The following is a 25,207-nucleotide window of genomic DNA, read 5'->3' as shown; positions in this document are numbered from 1 at the left end:
TCGCAACCTGGAAGTACTCCTCTCCCCTCTGGGCTGGTGCTCTTGCCTCTCACCTATCTCGGCTTCACGCTGTGGAAACCAAGGCATTTCGGATCATTGGTATCTCCCGTGATGAGGCTGAGTCTTTGGGCCTCTCACTCTCTCACCACAGGCAGGTCGGTGGTCTTTTTGTCTTCTACCATCTCCTCTCCGGTCTGCCCCCCCCCCAAACCCCCAACTCTATCTGCGAGATGTCCCCACTGTATTTCCACAGGGCACTCAAGGTGCGCCATCAACCCCCTTCTGGTAAAGCTACCAAAATCACGAATCACTGCTCACCTTCACTCTTTCATTCCTCTTTTTCCCCACCTTTGGAATAAACTCCCATACTCTCTTCAATTCCATTCCAACCTCCAGGCCTTCAATTCAGCTGTTCACCACCATCCAAAACCTTGATCTTTTCTACCCCTGTTAACCCACCCCAACCCCACCTCCTTCAGTCAAATTCCCTGCTTTCCTTCCTGTAAGTCCCGGTGGTGTCCATCTTTTATACCCCATATTCCCCACCCCATCCCTCTCCCTTCCACAGATCTCTTCATGTCTCTGTTCCCCACTGTTTTGTCTTTCACCCTCCTGCCCCCCCCCCTCCTTGTTTGTTGTGTGTTAGCTCTCATACGAGCCTCGACAATGTATACAAAAACAAGTGAAATCCTTCAATACAGCGTGTGTGGTGAATCAAATGAGTACATTCATGTTAAAATATGCAATTTATGCTTTTTCAGTTGAAAAACAATTCAAAAGCGTACTTAATATTTGAAATGTAAAAATCTTGTTATTATTGTGATAAGCACATGTGTGTGTGTGTATATATATATATATATATATATATATATATATATATATATATATATATATATATATATATATATATATATATATATATATATATATATATATATATATATATATATATATATATATATATATATATATATATATATATATATATATATATATATATATATATATATATATATATATATATATATATATATATATATATATATAACAGAAGGAATGAAATCGTTCGATACAGCGTGGCAGGAGGCCGCAAAAGAATGATTGTAAGTATATTTCAACTACTAATGCATGACGAAACATTTGTTTATGGCTAATATTAAAGAGAATGATGGCACAAGAAGAACTTAGCCTGGAATCCTCGTGCATAACACCGCCCACACAACACACGTGGTGTCCTTTGACCAATCAGGAGCAGTGCAGTTACAGTATCGTTTCCTTCAGCTCGATTGGTCTTGTCCTGCACGTGATGTTTTTGGGGTTTTTTTCGTTCTTGTTGAATTTGAGGAGATTATTTTTTCGTTCTTGTTGTAAGTAAATTTCAACTACGAATGCACGACGAAACACTTGTTTATGGCTAATATTAAAGAGAATGATGGCATAAGAAGAACTTGGCTTTCTGCGTTCGGCGCGAAATGCCATGGTGGACAGAAATGACGTCTTTCGTTCATTTGTACATGAGAGGGGAGAGTTTCTTCGTTTTTTTTTTTTTCCGTCAAGCAATAAATTCAATGGTTTTCACATATATAACACATTAGTTTCAGATATTTCCATTGAAATACTCGGGTATTTCCGTCAATTGTCGCCATTTCCGTCGAGGTTACGCACTGCATCTACCGGACGGCTGTCATTGGCTGTCTTGAGGAACGTGGGGGGGGGGGGGGGGCACCAGACCCACCGGAGACGTGGTAGACGACGCCGGGGACATTTCAAACTCGGTGCAATTGTATACAGCGCACGCGCTGTAAAAATATATATTCCCGAAAATGCGAAATTTGGATGTCAAATTTTCAAGAAAAAAAACAAAAAGGAACAGCCATTCTGCTAAATAGAATGGTAATGCTTTGTTGATGTATACAAACAACAATAACCTGAAATTGAGAGGGGGGGGGGAACTTCATTAAATCAAGAGGCTGATGATCTCAGCACCATGGTGCGGTTTCAGAGGTGCGGCTCGTAAAATGTAATAACTTGATCTGGTGTTGGCTTAGCAGTTCGGGTGGTTGCTTGGGATCCGAGGGTCCTGAGTTCAAGCTCCGTTGGCGCTGAATTAACACCAGGGGGGTTGACAGCCTGTCACCCTTCCGAGGTTGGCCAAATGAGTACCAGTGTAGCAGCCAAAAGACTGCACACGAAGGGAAGGGGTATCGACGGATTGATTTAATCTGGAATTGGTGTGGCGCAGGCATGATGGGCCGAATGGCCTCCTCCTGCGCATCATTTCTTTGTAATCCTTGTGAAAAATCATCTGTGGTGGTGTAAACGAATCCATGGTGTTTTGTGACAATACTGGAATGTGGTGAGTATGTAGAATAAATTACAAATTTGCTCGAGAAAGTAATTTAATGGCATAAACAATTTGACAATGATTCATACTTGATCGAGTGAAATGATTTCAATTCAATGTCCATACAGCACAACATTTCCCAATTTTCACCCATATATATATATATCAAAAAATGGCTGAGAATGCACGAGGGAGCATGAGATAGCTCCAGCAGATGGGGGCCTCAGCGGCCCCCATACCCCAACTTTTTATTCAGCACACAGGTATTTCACAAAGAAACGGAGAGCCCTGTAAAGTATGGGCGATACTGCAATTCAAAGACAAAATGTATGCCCATTTGTGTCTTGCAGGAACCACCTCCTTGTCAAACCCTAAATATACAGGCTCAGCACACTCACCTGAACTTCGTTTCTCTTTCACATGAAGGAATTTTTTTTTTTTTGTAAACATAGTCGAGGTTCGTAGAAGAGCTAGAACTAGTGCATCGATCTCCATACAAGCCTTGCATTTCAGTTTCAAGTTACAGCACACCTCTTGTGTCATGCAATGAGGGAACACCTCATTTTCAATATGCTCGTCTATAGATAAGTTTCTTTGGGAATTTTTTTTTTTTTAACCTCAAAAACAAAAATAAAGAGCTAGCAAAATGTAACCATTTGTTTGAGGCTGCAGTTTTGTTTTGTTTTTCCTGTAGTACACATTTACCAAGATAGTGCTCTTCCGTGAGCTTCGCTCCTGTAAAGAACATCAACAACAACAAAAAACAACAACTTCATTATCCACTGTGTAGGGATAAAATGGCAACTTTACCCCAAGGTTTCTCAGGAGCAACTGCATTATGTCGTCGCAATAAGGCAGCATCTTGACCTGCAGCGCCCGGCAAAGATCCCCCACAAGACCCACCGTTGCCACGCAGACCTGCAGATCACAGCCGTGAAAATTAGCTCACATTTCAAAACACCAACTGAACAAAAACAATGAAATACGGGGCATGGCAGCTACATTAACAATAAGGAGCGAGATCACCAAAATCATAGCGGCGCTGAGCAGTTTTGGGAATGCAATTCACAACCGGTTTAAGGCCGACATCTTTGTAAAGTCTTTCGGTGGCTTCACTTGCAACTTGCACAGCGCCAACTATACCTTTACCAGATACAATTAACCAAATCAAACTTTACATAGTCAGCATTTGACTTGCACTTGCAAGTGGCTTCACTTACAACTTTCAGTTTGTAAGTACAGCATTTTATCAGAAAATAAATGAGTACTGAATACCACATACCTTTGCAGGACTTTTAATACAAGTGTTTTATAAGGAGTGGGGGGGGGGGGGAGGTGGTCACGTGTCATGAAATGGAGGGATTTACCAGCATCACCCTCTCTCATGGTGCAAAACCAGAGCATTCACAAGTCTCCCACTTTAAATTTGAGTGTCACGTAATGGAGGGGTTTTCCAGAACCACCCTCACACCAGTGTAAACCACAGCATTCACCAACTACCCCCTAATGTCTTCTGTGCATTCCTTGACTTGGCTGATACTGGACTTGTTAACGCCATAATGCCTGACCAAAACACCTCCACTGCCACCCTCTGTTGTGTGCTCATGGTCTTTTTGATTGATTACATTTCCTGTATTTAGTGGGTTTTCGTTATATTGGATGTACCTCATTTATTTACTTATTTATTTATTTCTCTACCCATTTCACGTCAATCGATCTTTAGTCCCAGGATTGTCCATTTTCTTTGGCTTGTGCCTTCATTTAATAAACCGGCCATTGCAGATTTAGCACATGAGAAACCATTTTGGTGCGGCTTTCATGGCAAATCCCCAGGGGAGGTTAAAAATTGATAATGTTCTCTAAAACCGACACTAACAGAATTAACAATTTTAACCACCCCCTCCAGCAGAGATCAGTAAACACGATGCTGTCACGTGTGCAAGGGAAAGTTGCAGGTTGTAATAAACAAATGAGTTTTAAAATGTTGATTTCATTTGCATTTGTAACACCCGAGTCCCTGTGGCTGCCACACTTTTCTCATCCGCACTCCTTCCCCCAGTGAATCAGAGAAGTTGAGAGCCTCATGGATCAATTGAATGTTGTTGTGGTGCAGCACAGGCAAGATGGGCCAAATGGCCTCCTCCCACATCAAAGTTCCTTGTTAAGATTTATCAGTCTCATTGATGTGGTCACAAACCTCATCACGATCAGACAAAAAAAAATTCTAAAATTTGGTGAATCTGAACAGTAGCTTGGACTGCTTTTGCTCAAGGAACTAATGAAATATGTGTAGACAAACACATATACACACGCACGCACGCACACACCATTCCTTTCTTTCTCATCACATTGTGGAAAAATAAAGGAAAATAAGTAAAACCAGCAACAAAAACCACAAAAAAAAAATTTGGAATAATGTATTTCATAAAATAATTATGACCAATTAAACAATAAAAGTAAATACTATTTTATTCCTTTTAAAAACCAACTCACCTGGTATTCTGCATGGTTCTGAAGGCCAATAGTCAGGTACTGCTTGAATGCTTCCATGTATTTCAGGAACTCAACACCAAGGACTGAAATGGATTATTGGTACCAAAGAAAGGGGGGAGAGGGGGGGTTGGAGAAAGAAACAAATGTTAAGCCCCGTTTCAGAAATGCGCTGCATAACACCGCTACCCCCAAAAGTTCTGACAAAAAAAATTATGAAACCGTGGAGTGAAATGCTAAAGCATGCCATCCACCAAAATGTCGAAAGGAAAAGCATCCACACCTTCAACAAGTGTGCCCACAGCCATTAAAGCATCCTCTTGCACTCCACCCGATCCCGCTGTGCTCTCAAACATACGCAGTAGGGAGGCCATAACCACATCCGATATCTGCACCGCATCCTCGAGCTGCACCTTGCGCAGCACATTCTGGCAGAGGAAAAAAAAATTTTAAAGAATTTTTTTAAAGCGCACATACCATAGATTCAAAGGATGGTGATTGCGCAAGACCCCAGCAAAACGAACGCACATACGTGCACTTGGTAAGAGGGTTACACAAACATAGAGCCTGCACACAGCCCAATTTGTGTTCAAAAACGTGGCCAACCCACGCTATATGATTTAATGATTTAAGTCACAATCAACCAGCTTGGAGCACATGAGCAATTGTGCAATTTCCCTTGCTACATCGAATTTGAGACGAGAAAAGAAAAATACCCTCCATTCCTGGCAGTCTCCATCGACTATTGTTATATTTTTTCAACACTCCCCCTAACCATACTCATACATTTCAAATTAATGCAGAAATGACCAAGATATGTACAAGTTATGCAGTTTACAATGATAGGAAAGTTGGGGGGGGGGAGGAGGGGGTGGTGATTCAAAGTAAAGAGTTCATAGAACATGATACCATACGCAGTGGTACTTCACTTTAAATCTAAATCGAGAAGGGCACTCTTCGTCACGTCGTCGAAAGATATGCTTCCGCCCACATTATACATACTTGTACCAAGTTTGATTTAAATCTCTGAACCCAGATTCAAAATATTAAATAATTCTGGCTGCCAGACCATGCGTCCAATCAGGTTGAAATTTAAAACATATGCTCCCCATGACTACGAGATCATTATGTTGACATTTCAGGTCAATTGATGAAGCGGTTCAAGAGAGACTTTTTTTTTCAAGATTTTTGTTCAATCCAATATGGCTGCCAGACCATGCGACCCAATTAATTATTCGTAAACACGCTGGCATCCCCAACGCTTGGGGGAACATGTGGGTGAAGTTTCCCCTCGACCTTTCAAGCCGTTCTGGAGAACAAGATATTTAAAGGTTTAGTCTTTAAAAACCCATAGCTACCAAACCATGTGACCTAAAATGTCATTGGTAGATAAGTTTTTGTTCCCAATGGATAGGCGATCATAACTGTAAAATTTCACTTTGATATGTTCAGCCATTATAGAGAAGATTTTTATGTTGAAAAACAAAATGGCTGCAGAACCACATGACCGATGACATTAACCCCCCCCCCCCACCCAAACACAAGCCTCCATTTTTCATATTGATCGGCTAAAGCGTTTGACATAACGAATCCACCTATGACGTCAAAATAATAATAAAAAATAAATAGCGGTCCAAAATTTTGCCTTTTTTCCAACATGGCTGCCACACCACATGACTTACGTCATAAATATCAAAACATTCTACATTCGTAGTAGCACCTCCGATGAAAATTGTGTGTCAATCGGATAAGTGGTTGTAGAGAACACATTCCATTAGTTATTCGTGCTTATCGTTTGTGTCCTTTATGATGTCCTAAAAAAAAACAAAAAAAACATTACGTTTCCTGTTTGGAATGAATTTCAATTTTTTTTTGACTGCCAGGCAGGTAGATAGAGTAAAACATAGACATAGGGGTAATACCCCTGGGCACTTACCTGGTAGTGGCTGGATAAGATAAACAGGCAACCACTGGTAGGCATGGATGACCCACAAAATATATAATGGAGAAGGAAGTAAATACATATTTTAAGGAGGCAACCCCTTTTTTAATGCCATGAACAAACTTTGGTCCATACACAGTGATGGGCGTTGCAGTAAAGTTTCATCAAAACATTGTGTCGTTTCAAAGAAGAAGTTGAATATTTGTGGACGGACGACACGCCATCTCAAAAGTTCCCTGGGACTACTTTCCACGTGAGCTAAAAAAACACAGGGCAATACCCCTGGGCGCTCACCTGGGAGCAGCTGGATAAGATAACCAGGGAACTACTGGTAGGCATGGATGACCCACAAAACATATAATGAAGAAGAAAGTAAATACAAATAGATTATTTTTGTTTTAATGCCATGAACAAACCATGGAACATCACGGATGATAAAGGTTGTGGCCAAGTTTCATCAGAATTGAGTGTTTTCTGAGAAGAAAGCAAATATCTCTTTGGGGGGGGGGGGGAGGGGGGGAAGCAACCAACCCCATTGTAAACTCCCTCTGTGGACCCCATGAGGGCCTGATTATTTTTAATGCCATGAACAATCTTTGGTACATCATGGGTGATGAAGGTCGTGGTGAAGTTTTGTCGAAATCATATGTATAGTTTCAGAGAAGTAGTAGTATTTGTGGACAGATGGACGTGCCATCGCATAACCTCCACGGAACTAGGTCGCAGGTGAGTTAATCATCTCCTCTCTACGCACATGCCATCAGGACAAATTCAGAGACAAAGTACGGTAAAACAAAAGACTCGTCTTCCGATTCATGTTGAAAATACAACATCAGATTCGAATACATTGTTCCTCAATCATAAACTGCCAAGATGGACGGACGGACATGAACCAAACGCTTATCCCCACTTTTCGCTTCGTGTGTATGGGGTAATCATAAAGAGACTTGAAGATTTATGATCCACACTACTTCAGCCCAACAACACTCCTGACTTGAAGTCACCACCATATCACTATTTATACAGCTTTAGGGCAAAAATAAATAAATTATAAAACAAAGTGTGGGGTTTGAAAGCATTCAAAATATGTACATTCCATTTTTCACTCACAAGAAAACCAAAATATATATATATATATATATATATATATATATATATTTTTTTTTTTTTTTTTTTAAACCTTTTAAAGTGAGCAAGTGCAGACAGTTGTAGTGAAAATACAAGGAGACACCAGCATTTTGCTTTATTTCATAAAACAACTCACTTCCCACTTTGTTAAACGATGGCTGCCAAAGCAAGCTTAAGCGTGAAGCAGCCGAGATCACAAAGGCAATTGGTATATTGCTAAAAATTACACCAAACAAGAATGCTGCAAAACCCCAAAACAGCCAACATCCTCTGACGTTTGCACACGGTGCGCATTCACGTCATTCTTACGTCGCAAAGGCAGAACATAAATAAGCAAACGCACAAGAAGCTACAGAACAATCATGGCGTAAAAAAAACATACACTCGTACCTGCAATGTTGCACACAGCAAGGACTGGAGATCATTATACTGCAAGCGATCCGATGTGCTCTGGATGTGAGACTGGATAAGGGAGCGGGAGATGAAAAGTGATGGCAGAAGCGTCACATTAATTAATTTTTTTTAAGGGAAAACTGACACCTCTCCTGTTGTGCATCTGACAGGCCCTGCCTGACCATGCACAACTTCAGGAAATCCCTCAACGTGCAACGTGCAAGCTCAAGGACATAAGCGGGTTCACATTGAGCTTCACAAACAAGTTTGGATACACCAAGACTTAAAAAGTTGGACAAAGCATTTGAAATAAAGACACATTCATGTGAAACCACCGCTTGATGGCCTAATCAGGTCAAATTCCATTCGATTTCACTCGGGCAGAAGAAGAAGAAAAATGGGAAGGAGAATCACCTGTTTAACATCATCAAATAAGTTGCAGAATTCGTCAGGAACAGGTCATTTTTTAATATTTTCAAAATATTGAATCTATGCCTTTCGGGCAAAAACTACCTGAAAACTCAATCCACAATTACATTTGTTGAAAGGGTCTACAAATGCCATTTAAACAACACCAAAAAAGTTTTGTGCATGACCTTACCACGCAGAACTACCACAAAAGAGTTTTAACCAGTCGATGTGATTAAAAAAACAAAAAGAAAAAGTTTTAATTAATGTTATATGGTGTACACCTCCACGGAACGCCAGTCAGTCAGTTTATGAAGCAGGCTGGAGGGAAAACGTTTCCCCTCACATGAAAGCATGTGGAAGTGGTGGAAAATGCATCACAGCTGATCGTGAGGATGTTGAAGGAGGCAGTTGTGGCCGACGACGAAAACGTGTTGAACGCCGCCCGCCATTGTGCGACGGAACCGAAGCATTCATTACCCGGAGCGGGACTAAAGAGGAAGCGAGCATTCACACTGCAAGCGAGGAAGATTTCGGTGAAACCGTTTCCCAAAAGGGCTTTGATGTTCAGCTGACCGTGTGCAATGATTAGATGCACAACTCATCTGTGGCAGAGGCAAACCGAGGGTGACATGTTCCTGGAACACATCCCGCTGATGAACAAAACGTAGCTACGTTAATTTGACATACAGATGAAGAGGTAAAAGGGCTGAATGGCCATCATAGCAACCAAGGAAGAAAGGCATAAAAAATGAAATTGTTTGTACGAGTCAGGAAGCACGGAAGGTCATTCACATCATGTTGCTCTCCACCTATGACCTCATGTTGGACCATCTGTGTGTCAGAAACAGACTGCAACCAGGGAACATTGCATGTGAAGGTACTGTCCCTTGCTGTTGAAGTAGAGTTGGAAGATTCCTCCACATCTTTCATGTTCTCTTGACCTATCGGTATATAATTACTTCCATCATAAGATGAAGGCTCCATCGCGAGTGAATAGTTTTGATACTGTGGATGAGACAGATGAGGTCGTGTACAGGTACCACCACGTGGTCAAAGCACTGACGGTTTCCATGCAGATGTTGCCATTGTTCACTTGGCACTGCAGGTAAAAGTGCAATGAACTACAACGTTAATATGGACAAGAGTGGATGGAGGATACTGCTTTCACCTACACAAGCATTAATCTTCATATATATGCATTATCGTTTTCAATAAAAGTCACATCAATTATATTGTTTTTTATATATATATATATATATATATATATATATATATATATATATATATATATTTTAAATAACCCTGCTATGCAATAAAATATGAGCGATTTCAAGGCTGACAGAAGTTATAGTGTAAATATTTGAAAAAGGATACGTCAACGGTGAAATTTTGCATGACGATGGTCTACCCTCGGAAATTATGAAGGGGCGACGGTGCTGGTCAAAGCATTCAGGATAACACCAAGATGGCAGTAACCGAGTCGCTTCTGTTGTGGAAGAGATGCATCGATGCTGCCCCGTCGATCATTTATTGAAGATTGTGACGCCATGATATGGGCCCATCATTTCAAGGAAGAATCTCAGCAAGCACATTTCATGGCATTGCCCATCATGGAGAGGAAACATTCTCTTGCAAAGTGGGGAAACCATTAATGTACGGTACTGCAATGACTTGTTACACAATTGAGATGAGCAATAAACAGATGGCAGCGAGGTATGCCGTCTCAAAGCGCACTTTTACTGTACAATGATGTTTGCCTTCACGTGGCAAATATGGCCACTACGGATCCAGAGGAAACTGGTTTGGAAGCTCCAAATAATGCCCCATACGCTTCAGACGTGTCACCTTGCAAGTAATCTCTTTGGACCACTCAAATGGGATGTGGCTACCAAGTTTATGAATGATAAAACATCAAAGAATGAGTCCTAAAATGGCTATGTTCATGCGAGTGGAATCGAGGTGCTGCCACATCGATTTGACAAGTCCGTATATGTCACAGGGGAATCCCTTGGCAAATCGGTAATAACAGCAGAGACATGGTAAAAGTACCACAATATATATATTTTTTTTAAAAGGAAAAATGTTATTCCTTCGTTGGTTGAAAGAGCTCAATATGGGTGGTTATCCATTTCATCACAGGAAATATGTATGTGTATATATATATATATATATATATATATATATATATATATATATATATATATATATATATATATATATATATATACATATATATATATATATGTATATATATATATATATATATATATACATATATATATATATACACACACCGTGGTGTCCCCAGAATCCGAACGCCCCATTGTTTGAACAAACTGGAATCCAAACAATTTTTTGAGAAAATTTTGCCCTAAAAACCAAACACATTTTCGGAAACCGAACACAACGTGGCGTTCATGTTTGTTCACGTGCGTCTCCCCCCGCCTGTTCGACCCACATCTTCGCGCTTTGTTCATTCAGTTCGTTGGTGGAAATACTCGTGAAAGCATCTCTCGTGTGTCGATCGCTACTTTACCTCGTGTTTTCACCTTTATTTGTGCTGTTTTTTTTTTTCAATTATCACCCTTGTGCATTCACCATAGCACCCAAGAAGAGCAGTGAAGCAAATAGGAGTAAGAGGACGTCCGTGAGAACGACAATTGAGTTGCAGAAAGAACTTATCGCGAAGCATGAGAGCTGTACGCGTGTGTCTGATCTCGCTGCCATGTTCGAGCTGCCGAAATCGACCGTGTGTACGATTCTGAAAAATAGAGAAGCGATAAAAGCGCAAAAACCCATCGTGAAGCGAACGCATTCAATGAACCCTCTGACGAACTCAACGTTTTTTTCGCGAGCATGGTAGTGACGTTATGCTGCGTCACCCAATCGCTTTACCTTTTGATTCTCTCCCGTGGAACCGTGTGGTGAAAATGGCACGTTTGTGTCTCCACAGAGTGTACTAGGATATAAAACACCATTTGGTGCTTCATGGTTAATTACACACCTCAACCAGGCTGAACAGTTTACGTTTTGGATCCCGATGGCCACTGATAGGCTGGAGCTGCATCCAGACCTGATGGAAGAAGCGACAACGCTCCTGCTCATCCCCCAGGCTTGGAAGAAGATTCATGACCCAGAAAAGGTCATTTACTCATCTTATTTTACCTTAAACATGGGTAATTTCAGTTGAAAGTGTCTTGAAAGTGGGTTTTCTTGGGGTCCAGGAACAGATTAATTCACTTTCCATTATTTTTTTATTGGGAAAATAGTTTTGGAATCCGAACAGCCTCTTGGAACGAATTAAATTCGGATTCTGGGGGCACCACTGTGTATATATATATATATATATATATATATATATATATATATATATATATATATATATATATATATATATATATATATATATATATATATATATATACATACATAGGAGTGATGAAGGCAGTGGTCTGTTACCTATACACCGCCCAGGTTCAATCTGCGTTTAAGGGAAGCATTAGCCTATTAATTATATGCATACGTGTGTGTGTGTGTGTGTGTGTGTGTGTGTGTGTGTGTGTGTGTGTGTGTGTGTGTGTGTGTGTGTGTGTGTGTGTGTGTGTGTGTGTGTGTGTGTCTTCAATGAATCGGCCTTTTTTCTTTTTTAAAACAAAGAATTAATTTTATTTTCTCCTGCAAGTGTTTTAATCTTCTATCTGACCTATAATCCTATTTTTTCTCATGTAACAATTCCTGCAAGTTATTTCCAAGCCTAAAATGAGCACAAATGTGAACAACCCCAGTCACTATTTCTTCAAGACTGAAATAAGGAAGAGCATCAAAACTCACCTTTGTACTATCAAACATGTTCAAAATTGTTTTACGTTACATTTCATGTCATCGGCCATCAATACCGACTCCACGACCCCAAATTCAGGATGGAAGGTAAATGCAGAGAGTTCAACAGCGACATGCATGAACAGAACACCCCTGCCAGTGAAGTCACATCCTTACCTCCATGTGTAGGACTTGCTGCAGCCTCTGCATTATAACCAATGTTGTTTTTTGTACAGCAGGGTAGCAGTCTTTGGCACTGTTCTTCACAATCTCCATCAGTGCCTCATATGCTGCACTTCGCAGGTTGTTCTGATGGCCATCAGCTCTGCCGGGTAAAGACAGTTGGAATCAATCAATGTCAAATATTACATTCACCATGTTCGAAGGAGAATTTTAAGCAACTGCAATGTTGAGGAGCTCAACAAAATTTAAGCATCAAAAAAATATTTAAAAGTCCAGTAAAATTTAATTTCCACACGAAGCAAGACAGATGACAACCGTGAGAGATGAGAAATTAAAATGACGATCAAAACGCAAAGACAACATACAAACTAGTACGGCACGGGGTGGAGGGCATACCTCCGCCAGGCTGAACAGTTTAAGTTTTGTATCCCACTGTATAGGCCAGATCTGGATCCAGAACCGAACCAAAATCGAATCGGCTGGTTCTCGTCACCGAACCAACTAATCTACAACTTTTTGAAATATCGTGTTACATGTCGTTTTTGGCACCATCTAGCAATGGTGAAGAATGACTTGTTAATGTTTTAATTTTAAATCCAGGATCTTGATCTTCACCAAAATCTAATCAATTCGCCCTTGTCACACACCCAACATGTGCACCAAGTTTCATCGGAATCCGTCCACAACTTTTTGAGACATCCTGCTGAGACACAAACGTGAAAACAACCTCCATGTACAGGTAATAATCAACTTGGCTGTTTGTCAGAATTTCTAAGATGGAGCATGGACAAATCTCATGGGTTCACATCTAATGGGAGTTGGGGAAGGGGAGATTTTATTCCTCACTGCCCCACTGATTGCAGAGATAAAAACGACATCACGAGGTCGTCAGCACACAGCGTGCCCCTGAGAAGTTACGCCACTTCCCTCAAGGCAACGTTTGTCTGAAGTAAAGCTCTTTTTTTCTGTCTGTGGTGTCTGTCTGCATGTGGGTGCACAATTTGCATGTATGTTCTTTCACGAACCTCAGACCCTGTAAAATAAACAAATCAGATTAGTAGATTACATCAATACAGGCAACACAGTTATAGCAGCAGCAATGCAAGCATCTGCATTGCGAGATAAAACCATATTCCATGAGCAACAGCTTTTCCCGTGATGTGCAGAGGAAAAGGTTAAAAAAAAAAACTTATGATGGCACTGTATATTACTTGGGACATGCCGACACCAAAGAGATGAAATCACAAACAAGCCGATACCTACCTATCTGTTGTTTCGAGCAACTTCTGCACGATGTTCTCAAAGGCTGGTGACAAACAGTACATGGCTGGTTCCTCCTGGTCATCAGGTATCTCTGCCTGCTCATAAGCTGCCTCTGCGAGACTGGAGAAGGCCTGCAAAAGCATCACACAAAAAAAAAAACACACCGCAACAGCATCAAAACAAAGTCATTCAATCTTTGGGAAGCAAGTTTATCAGTTGCATTCAACTCATGCATTTTCAGTCATCTTGTTGTCCGTCCAACAGCTTTTAAGAAAAGACTTGAAATATAAAAAGGGATATTCCCTTTTCTACTATCTCATAATGAGCTTCAAGTCTGCTTGACCAACACATTTCATTAATCTCAGGTTTTCAAGGTACCGTCCAATGCAATTACAGACTATATATTCAGACCTGCCTCCCTTTATGAATTCAGATGCTAATAGTCCTGAAATTTAAGCAGGGGTCGGGGGGAGGGGTGAGGGGAAAGATCGCATGGTGGAAGTAAGCAAACAGCATATGTATGGAACTGAGCTGGTTGCCAGACGATCAAGTGGAAAAAACAACCAGCAGTCTGACGTTAGGTTTTTAATCAAATTTGACACACTCCAAAACCAATCTGTCACATTATTGGGGCTTGAGTATTGGCATTTCAATGGCAGTCTTTCTGCACCATCAGTCGTAACTGTCTGGCAAAACCTTCACAAATTAATCAGATTTTTGGAAAAGCTCCATCTACCGCCAACCTGGTCGTCCAATGTTAGACGGTGTGCAGGGCTTAGTAAATATGTCACATCTATGAATAGTCTGACCTAGAGAGATCACGGCTGACTGTTATACCCAAGAGTTGAAGGGGATGAGCTTCTTCACAAAAATAAACAGATATGGGAGAATTGACAAGTTCAAGAATGATGGGTGCCAGGTATTTGAAATGATCCTCAAAGGTAATGATGTAAAACTAGGACCCATAGGACCTGTAGCTTATCTGGGCCCGAGCTTAATTGTTGTGACCCAAATTTGGGATCGTTCTGAGTGGTGGATCTGGAGATGAAGATTGTTGAAGGAATTTACACGATTGTCCCAAAAATTGACAAGTCGGCCATTTTTACACACTTCCGGTCACATGATCGGCATGACCTCCACAATTTAACATCCCTACCCTGGCATAATGTTGGAATCCAAATTTCATAGCATTCTGACTGGTGGGTCTGGAGAAGATTTTTGAAGAAATTTACCAAGTCGGCTATTTTGACCTCCTCAGTCATGTGACCGGAACAAATTTTGCAATCCCTGTTACCAGTCAGGAGAGGAACGTTGCTGTCAAATTTCAGATGGATCAGTCCAGCAGTTTGGCCGGAGAAGTCAAAACAGGTGACGGACAGACGGTGTGCGATGGCAAAACCTTATCTGGAATTTAAATTCCAGTTTAGCAAAAAAATATAAATGCTGCCACTCTTATTAGAATGAGGAACTGATTGACAATAATCAGCAAGATCAATGGTTCGCTTGAGAAGAACAGCTGATTAATGAAAACCACAAAGAACTGCATCCAAAATGCAAGTCTTCAATGGGAGAAAATCTCAAGCAATAACAAGCAAACTTATCATTTGAGAATAAGGAGAATTTTTTTTCAAAGAAAGCACAAAAATCAGTGTAAAGGAGAAAAAATTATTAAACTAACACAGGGGTAAATATTAAGTTTTTGAATTGTATTCAAATAAAACCATGCTGAGAACAGCAGCAGTTTTTTTTAATGCTTTTTATTTTATTTTTAACAGACAGACAGACAGACAGACAGACAGACAGAGAGAGACCAAAAAAGGGGTAGAATTTACCAATTTTAAAAGTCTGGTACAACTGCATCATTTATGGTTGTCCAAGCTCCCAACATACCCAGCAAACGTTCGCCGCTACGCGTGACTCTGCTCCAAGACCTTGCACGAGGCACTGCAGCAACGGCTGGAGGTACACATCATTGATGGCTGCCTCGGGTAATATCTCACAAATCCGACCGACAGTCCAGGCAGTCGTGTCACGGACCACCACACTCGCATCACTCATCAGCTCGATGAGTGTCGGCATAGCCTGCAAGTGAACAAGCAAACAGATAGCAGCCATCTTCATCAAGTTGCATCTTAAAAATTTGGTTCACGCTAATCCCACACTTGATACACAGAGGAGTCCAGAGAAGAATCGCTGATTAGTGCAAGCACAAAATACAATTTCATTGATCGAGACTGCGTACAATTTTGCCCAAGCACTGCTAAATGGAGCTTTTTGGAAGTACAAACAAGGCGATTTGTGTTCCATGGTGTTCAAAATGTAAAATTCAATTGAAATTAAATAAACGTTTTCAATGCTGTATCAAAAACAAATAAACAAACAAAAAAAAAAAAAACATTGAATCGGAAGTTCGCCGCCATTGATGCACCCAATTTTACACCACCTCATCAAACACGTTACATAAGTTCTTTATGTCTGTTGTGTGTATGCTGCCTTTCATGATGTTCCCAAAAACAGTGAGTTTCCTGTTTGGAATGATTTTCAGTTTTGACTGCCAGAGAGGCAGAGTAAAACAATTGCTTCACCACGCTTTGTGCTCACGACGATTTGCCAAATTCAGAGCCAAAGTACTGCTAAATTGCAGGCTTGTTCCGATTTGTGTTCCAGTGTTCAAAATATAAAATTAAATTGAAATAAAGTACAGTAATCCATTCATCTATTGGGACCACACTGTGCAGAGCATTGGTGCTGCCTAAAGCAGTCTCCTTGGCTATTGGGCACAATCCTGGATGGGTCGCCACTCCGACAGTATACCAGCAAGCTGGCGCTCATTTTGCCGACCTCAGAAGGATGACAGGCCGAGTTAACCCCACCTGGTATTAATTCAACAGCTGAGTGGGATTTGAACTCAAGACCCTAGGATCCAAAGCCCACCACCCGAACCATGAAGCCAATACCAGGCACACAGTAATCCCACAATATATGTATATTCAACATCCAGAAACGATACAACTGAAATGAGTACCAGTACTTCGGGATTACATTTTGACATACCAAAGTAAGAATTGCTAAAACGGAAATATTTCAGCTCAAAAAAACTTTTTTTTTTAAATACAAAACATGCACACGCGCACACAGTGCGTTTTATTTTCCTGAAGCGTATTTCATAGTTGGTCATTTGTCGCTGCGTTTCATAACACGCGCCCATGCATCACTTCCCCTCCTGATCAGCGGTTTGTGCAATTTACACTCCTTCGGCTTTCACACTTGCTCAAGACTACAAATGCTTCATCCTTACTCACGATGTCTGGAAAGCGGCCCTCTCGTGACAGTGGCAGCAGAAATGTAAAGAAGAGAGTCTCCCACGTCTTCACACGATGGAGACGAGACAGCCATCCCTCAGTCTTAAGACAGTATTTCAATAAAGTATGTTGCATTAATATGCGTATTTTTTTTACATCATAGAGTTAAGATTTTGCTCTGGAGGAACCGAACTCCACTTGTATTATGGGAGTATCATCCGTACTATAATTCACGGACCGGTGTCTGTCTGTCGTGCGACGACGCCTACACTTCTGGGCTGATTACATCCAGAATTACTACATGGGATCAGCGTGAGCACAATTAATGTATGGTGACGTTTTTATCATTGCCAGTGGTCTAGTGGGGGTGGAGTGGGAAGGGGGGAGGAGGAGGTGGACACGACGCAAATTCTCCATGGATGTAAATGTTTATAGAGCAGCGCTGCCTCGAGTTGGGGGAGCGAATCACAACTCTCCACCATTTACATTTCAGTATTCCTGCCCCCACGTTTTCCAGTGGTGAGGCGTTTTGAATAAGGATAACATAACCCCCTTGGCCGTTCCCATAGGCATCAAGTGCTTCTAGTATGGGATAATCTACCAGACTCTGAGGTGTCATGGTTATAGCATCCGTTCCGAATCTGGGAGTCGATGGTTCAAACTTCAGCCGAGTCATCCCAAAGATTTAAAATAAATAAATAATTTTTTTAAAAGGGTACATGCTGTTCCTCGTTTGACGCTCAGCATTTAAAAAGGATAGAGCACGAGCAATCCCCATCAGTTGGCATCCATTGGGAGAAGGAAATTCCTCCCGAGGAAATGCCCCAATGAGTGTGGTGAGAAAAGTGGCACCATTATTGTGACGTTGCTGGTTCCCAGAGTACCCCGGGAAGTGATGGCACTTCCCCCAAGCTCAGTGGCTGTATTAAGTGTTTGTCTCATCAGTATGTCCAGATGTGTCAGTGGCAGCTCCATTACAAGCCTTAATCCTTGTATATTAAAAAAAATAAAAATAATAATAATTCGATGTCTGGAAATACACCCGACAAAGATTTTTGGGAAAGTAACCCTTCTGTAGAAGAGGGATTACTGTAGTTTCTCAATCACAAGCAGACAAACAAGACAGAGTGAACCAATTGCTTAGCCCCACATTGCACTTCATGCACAGGGTAATCAGCAATGGTGTTAAATATACAACAGATGGCAACTACTGCCCATTATCCCCATCACACGATACAAGAAGCTCCTTTCCTGCATTTTTAAACTCCAACTCGGAAGAAGAAAAATAAATATTGGACATATCCACCAAAAAAAAAGGTTTCATGACACAAATTCTCCCAGCAGAAAAAGAACAAACAGTGAAGTCGCAGTGAAGTAGAAAACAAGTTCATACTCAGGACCTGAATGACAAGAGGTTTGAGTTGATTTGCGTCAGGTCCCTCCAGGATGGAGCCAAATGCCATGACAGCAGCATCTCGGTGCCGCCAGTCGGGACTCTTTATGTTCTCCTTGATGAATGAAAGGACGTGTGGAACAATGTCGTCCTCACAACAAGTTGCCAACAGCATGAGGCAGACACCGGCTGCCTTGCATGGATTCCAATCATCGTCGTCATCCATCTCATCCTGTCAAGTGCAACAGTTATAAGTTGCACAATAAAGTCATATGTGGTGCATCATCCATGCAAAATAAATTAAAAATAAAAATAACGATTTAAAAAAGCTTTTCTTCTCCTGCTCACCTGATAACAGGTTAAATATTTATTTTTACTTATCATACCAATGTAATGCCAACAATGTCACTTGCGAAGTATGGAAGGGACCACGGTAGCAGCATTTTACTGCCTCGTGTCTTGTCATCCCACACCTGTCCTTCAAGCCATTCATCGCTCTTGAGCTTTGGTCACACTTACTTAACCAGAAAAAAAACATTCCTTCCTACCCCACTCAAAGATAGGCTGCTAAATGCTCAACTCACATGTTGCACTCCCCACCCCACCCCCCCCCTATTCTCCAGTTTGCAGGATCCTTCAACCCCATCCAGAGTCTGTTCAGTCATGCTTTTATGTTGATGGTGGGCTATTGTCATATAGCAGCAGCTACATGACAATAAGTCACCATCTTCCCAGCCACTTACCTTGGCCTTCATCCTGCAGTGGACGAGAAATGGCCAACTCAAGTTCTTTCCTTTTCTTCATCAATTCCTTTTAAACTCAGCAGCAATTTTGGACATTTGAACTGTCGGCTGTTCTCGTCTGCTTGATTCCTGTCTGTCATGTCTAAATTTTCCTGCTTGTATTTCCTGTTGGTTTATCCCTGGCAAAATTTCCCACTCCTGTTCTTGACGTATCACTTATTACCTTTTGTCACCAACTCTTCAATGAGCCTCGATCAATGTTAAAAAGTAAAATAAAATTAAAAAGAGAAAAGAAAAAAGAAAGTTTTCATGCCATTGTCAAAAAAAACACAAAATAAAAATAATTTTTAAAAAAACACAACATGGAGAGGAAGAGGGAGAGGGACAGAGAGAGAGGGGGACAGAGAGAGAGAGGGGGACAGAGAGAGACGGGGGGAGGGGGGAGGAAGGATGGAGAGAAAGGGGAAGGAAAGAGGGAAAGAGGGAGAGAGGGAGAGAGGGAAGGATGGAGCCAAAAAAGATGAAGATGAAGAGGAAGATGCATGATCACAAAAGAGAATTGCTTACAAACAAGGAAGGATTTGTGAGGCCAACAACTACCTGCTTGGTAAGAGTGCGAGTTAAAACAGGAACCAAGTATGGCAGAGCCCCCTTGGCATAGAACTTGCTCGTGTGCTCTGGAGGACGACCCTGCTCGGCAGCCTGAGTGCACAAACCGTGCAAGAAAAACATTTCATCATCAGTCAACGACAATGGGGGGGGGGGGGAACTGAAGAGCAAATCATGAGTTGATGTTTACCTGGTGATGAAAATTTCATTTTCTCAATCAGAGAATGATCAACATGGTGCATAGTTTTACTTGAACAATGGAAATTATATATTATCTTTGCTTTCAATTGCACCAAATCATCACAGGCGAAAATTTGTTATTTTACCCAATTCACACCTGCTCTCTTACAACGATAAAGTGCAAATGAAAAACGCACCTCGTGCAGTACTCGGCAAAGATTCGGTTGCATTCCTGACGTGCAATTATCACCGACTTGGTCCAAACCTGTTTATAATGACCACCAAAGGGAAGCGGTCATCATGGCCTTCATATGCAGGTTATAGGGTGGCCATTTTGTTTTAATCAAATTGAAGATTTATCACAAATACAAGGAAGCTAATTTTGATGGCCACTGAATGAATTACACAGGTGGCCACAGTTTTTTTTTTTCATAATATGAGAGGGATGGGGGGGGGGTGAGGAGGATTTCAAATGGCTGCCAGGAGAATGTGTCCATTCTCAGAAGGGAGGTTTAACCACATCGATGCATGTTCACCAGCAATGCATATTCAAATTTTGAGCAACAAATGAATACAAATGTCAAAATAAAGGACAATTAAAAAAAAAACAACATCAAAGGATAATGATGGAAAGGCAATCACTTGGGGAGATTGAGGATTCAACAAATTATGGGATTAGCAGGACAGCTTCGGAGGTAGTCCTAACCCTTTGGGCCATTCCTAACCCTCCTAACCCTTCGGAGCAGGACACCTAACCCTTTGGGCCATTGAGGGCAGGTTAATTCCGAGGCAAGACAACAAGTCAACTTTTGCAAGCTGGGTGTTGCATCACCAAGAACATTGGCCTTCGGAGGGTACATTACACTGACTCTCCTGTCTGCCAGCAGTGGAGACTAAACATCCCATGTTAACTTTTGCAAGGTAGCTCGTTATGTCCCACCATCATGGATAAATTCCAAATTCCGACACTGACTGACAGCCTCTTCAGCAGTGCTCTATGATGTCGCAATACCACCCCCCCCCCACCCAAGGCACATTCTCAGGTGAGAAGAATATTCATGAACTATCCTTGGAAAATATGCACAACCTTGTGACCCCAAACAGGTATCTGAAGGTTTTTTTTTTTTTTTTCCAGATACCTCTTTGGGGGCACAAAGTTTTGCATATTTTATTATTATTATTATTGTTAAACATTAGAAACATTCACATGTATTACAGTAAAAGTTTAAAATTGAAAAAGAAGCTACAACATCTCTTCCGCGCCGTATGCAATCATCACGTGATTCCCGGATTGGTCTACAGACCAACTCATCTTACCAACGGCCGAGGTAAAGAGGCGATGCGCAAGCTTCTTCTTCACTTTAACATCTGCCCTGACGAAGGCGGGTGGATGCTCACCGAAACGCCAGCTTGACCGACTGGCAAGTCCAGATTTTTTTTTTTTCAACTATAAACTTTTACTGATTTAATTTGACTGGATGAATAGCAACAACCTGCATCAATTTATTCACATGTATTCATACTTCAAAAACAAACAAACAAAATAATAATTTCTACGTTTTCTAATTTTTGAAGATTTCGTGCAAACAAAAATGTCACATCAAGCACGCCAAGATCATGACGAAAAACAAAACCCATAGCCAAGCTGCAATGTCTGTATATACACTTCATGTTCTTGTACAGAAAGAATATTTCCCACCGTCTTATGAGGTCGGCAAGTCGAGGAGCATTTTTGGCCCAAGCGTTTCACGAACGAGTTGGCCAGGCCTGACAATGAATGCACTGAAATTTGTAATTCGTTCAAGGTGCGAAAGACACCGTGGGATATTTAACGTCGACAATCCCCCCACAACCCCCACCCCCGCAGTGCCGGCAAAAAGGGTCCTCCAGCCTGACGTCCTTCTGTTGGACGGATGGATCACACTGAGAGCTCAGGTGATCAGCTCAAAGTGAACATAACCTGCAGACTATCCCAGTATCCTGTCAGCAAGACACATACATATGAAAACAAACCAGGAAACAACCCCAACAACCATCCCTGAAAAAACACAAACATGGGTATGACAACAAAGCATACCTCCGAGGCCTCAATCGAGAGATCCATTTCCTCATCACAAACATTGGACCAGAACTCTATTCCCTGCAGTGACACTTCATCGTTGTCACTCTTCATGGCCTCCAGTGTAATCTGCAGTTGGAGGCAAACAGACCGACACGACCCGTTGTACTTCAAGGGGAAACTGAAGAACAAAATTATTCCGTCCTTCGGGATGGGTTTTTCCCTGGTGAATATCAATCTAGTTTGGAGTGCTACATCCCATGGATCAGGTTTCCACATTTGCCGTTCATAATATTATTTTCATTCTGTTACTCCCCAAGTTTCTGCACCACCCTGGTAACAAAACGTACCACCCAGTGGTGCTGGGAAGGATTAGGCCAAAAAAAAAAATGTTGCATTGGCGTAACGGGTCACTGAAAAATAGGGTAGGTCGGTCGGGATCTTTTTTTTTTTTTTTTTTTTCTCCTAATAAATCCCTCCCAAAATCTCCCCTGGCTCGAGTACCACCCTTTTTGTCGGCGGGTTCTGTCTGAAACACTTCCGGGTTTTTGCAATCGCAATCAACAAGATACTTGAAAACGATAGCAAAACAACAAAAATAGCAATAAAATAGGGTCGGCAAAATTTTTCGATAGCAAAAAAACAAAAAAAAAACCGTAGGGTCGGCGGAATTTTTAGGGTCGGGCGGGTTACGCCAATGCAACATTTTTTTTTTTTGGCCTTACCCGTTTTGGAGAAAGAATAGGAAAGCATTACTATAAAACACATCCTCTTGGGTTTTTTTGGAAACAGAAAATCAATAACGATATATCGTGTGCTTTAGGAGAAGGAAAGGCCAAAAACGGGATGGGAAACGTCTTCTTATTCTCCGTAATCGAAAGAACGAAATGGAAAAACAACAAAAGCTGGAAAATGAATACATATGTGCCACACACAAAAATAACTCACCGCAAATAAGGCCTGCCCCATATATGCCTCCATATGCTGGTAATAGAGTGACATGATCTTCACCGTGTTTTGCAATGCTGCCACACGCACCTATCAAGGAACAGAGAAGTTTCCTTAGTTAACCAAAAAAAAAAAACAAAGCAGAAGAAAATAAATGCAACTTTAAGCTCCATCGTGATCCAAAATATCGATTTTCCCATCAGGTCAAGAAAATAACAGCAGCTGCAAGTAAAACAACCACGAAGCGGAAACATATCCGAAGAAAGAACCGTACATTAGCGTTCAATCCCAATGATAACAATTTATCACCAGACATTAAATAAACAAATAAACATCTTTCTTTTGACATGCAAACCAAAACAATAACTTGAGCGAGATCGATGGCACACCACCGCGAATCCTCATGCTTCCCACCGAAAGCAAAGCTGAAAGGCGGCAAAAAAGATCCACCAAGAATGGCCCAATATCAAGTGGAGTTAAAAATAAATAAATTCCGTTTTGATCTGTGACCCTAAATCGCCAACCCCTGGGACATGAAACCGGGGGTCAAATCCCCTCAAAAAAAATATATATCGTTAGGCATTTCATTCGTCTCCCAATGTTGATTTCATGTACAGTTAAATCTAAAAAATGTTTACAAATGTGCACGAAATTACATTTTTCAGTATTTTACCTTTTGACCCCACCACACAGAGGGGGTGTGGGGGCAGGGGGGAGAGTGGGTAGGGGCAAAAATTACAGCTCTTCCACCTTCATGCCATGTGATTAGAACTACCAAGTTTGGTGAATTTCTGCACAACCGTTAGGAGATAGAGAAAGATATAGAGATTACAATACCCCAGCCCCCCCCCCTCCTGGTATTTTTCAAAAAGTTTGGGGGATAATAATAAACTTCCAAAACATATTCATGTCCGCCCTTTTAGCCTTATCCCAGGTAAGATCTCATATAGATCAATGATAGCGCATACCATGTCAACTTCCACAGGAACAGCTTCAACTAAAAAAGGTTGGAGGGGTGGGTGAGTGGAGTGAGGGTGAAAACCTAATTCTATTGACTCCCTTTAAACATTTTCCAAAGCTGCAATAAAACCTGAATATCCTCCATGGAGGATAGACCAGAAAACATCTCATCAGGGAACGGTGAATAAAGCAGTCCTGATCAAATCAATATGAAAAAAACACTTCCAGCATTATGTTGACAAGAGATAATTCCGATAGTGATAAAATTAATGTATGGAAAAAACTCCCAAAAACATCAAACTTTAAAAGCAATCTTTCATGTTCCAAATATAACTTTCTTTCTTCTCCTCCTCCTTCTCTTTTCTTTATAAGGGGTAGGGTCCGATGGCACCATGCTTCTGCCCAACCACGACCACAATCACGACACTCCACCTTCCTCTGTCCTCAGCCAACTCTCTCCAATAACCCCTAACTGACAAATATATATCCTCACCCAATCTTCCCATCTCAACCACAGTCTTCCTCTTTTCCTCCGACCTTGCTCCTTCAACCTATCCGCCCTCGTTGCCATTCCCTCTTTCCCCATCCGCACCTTGTATCCAACCCATCTCACCCGGCATTTCACCAATCTCCCCGTCAAACTCATCTGCACACCAATCTCCTCCCTCGGTTCAAACATCCTCCTTCTATCCACCCCTCTTCACTCCCGCAATCCTCCTGGCCCAGTTGTTCTCACAAACCTGCAGCCTCTGCTGTTATGTTGCTGTCAGTGCCAGTCTCCAGACCATAAAGGTAGGCCAGAGCTGCATACGACATCAGAACATGACCTTTCAACTTTCTTGACATCTTTGTCTGCCATTACTCCCTCCACACATTTGCACGACCTGAATTCTCCACCACACCTCTGCCTTGGAGTTACCATCCCCAGTCATTGTTCCTCCCAGACACTCAAACCTATTTCCCTGCCCGATCTCCTTCCTGTCTAACCTGATGTTCATTTATTTTCTCTGCTGCCAGACACACATCAACCCGGTCTTCTC

At 41.5% G+C, this 25,207-nt stretch overlaps 1 protein-coding gene across 2 annotated transcripts in view; it reads right to left on the bottom strand.

The window, feature by feature from the left end:
• The window catches only part of KPNB1 (karyopherin subunit beta 1), a 65,058-nt gene that overhangs the window by 26,508 nt on the left and 13,343 nt on the right, over nucleotides 1-25,207 (bottom strand). For both annotated transcript variants that reach the window (XM_085875643.1, XM_085875642.1), the window contains exons 7-17: nucleotides 23,208-23,297; nucleotides 22,278-22,388; nucleotides 20,012-20,113; nucleotides 18,676-18,900; nucleotides 15,864-16,055; nucleotides 13,974-14,104; nucleotides 12,705-12,852; nucleotides 8,295-8,366; nucleotides 5,118-5,262; nucleotides 4,838-4,920; nucleotides 3,155-3,262 (exon numbers count right to left, since the gene is read on the bottom strand). In XM_085875643.1, coding sequence (XP_085731769.1) covers nucleotides 3,155-3,262; nucleotides 4,838-4,920; nucleotides 5,118-5,262; nucleotides 8,295-8,366; nucleotides 12,705-12,852; nucleotides 13,974-14,104; nucleotides 15,864-16,055; nucleotides 18,676-18,900; nucleotides 20,012-20,113; nucleotides 22,278-22,388; nucleotides 23,208-23,297 — 1,407 coding nt within the window. The remainder of the gene's footprint in view (nucleotides 1-3,154; nucleotides 3,263-4,837; nucleotides 4,921-5,117; nucleotides 5,263-8,294; nucleotides 8,367-12,704; nucleotides 12,853-13,973; nucleotides 14,105-15,863; nucleotides 16,056-18,675; nucleotides 18,901-20,011; nucleotides 20,114-22,277; nucleotides 22,389-23,207; nucleotides 23,298-25,207) is intronic.

Source organism: Eptatretus burgeri, chromosome 3 (assembly GCF_056783735.1).
Source record: "Eptatretus burgeri isolate ZD-2024b chromosome 3, Ebu_testis_v1, whole genome shotgun sequence".
NCBI lineage: Eukaryota > Metazoa > Chordata > Myxini > Myxiniformes > Myxinidae > Eptatretus > Eptatretus burgeri.
This window is presented reverse-complemented; position numbering and strand designations above follow the sequence as displayed.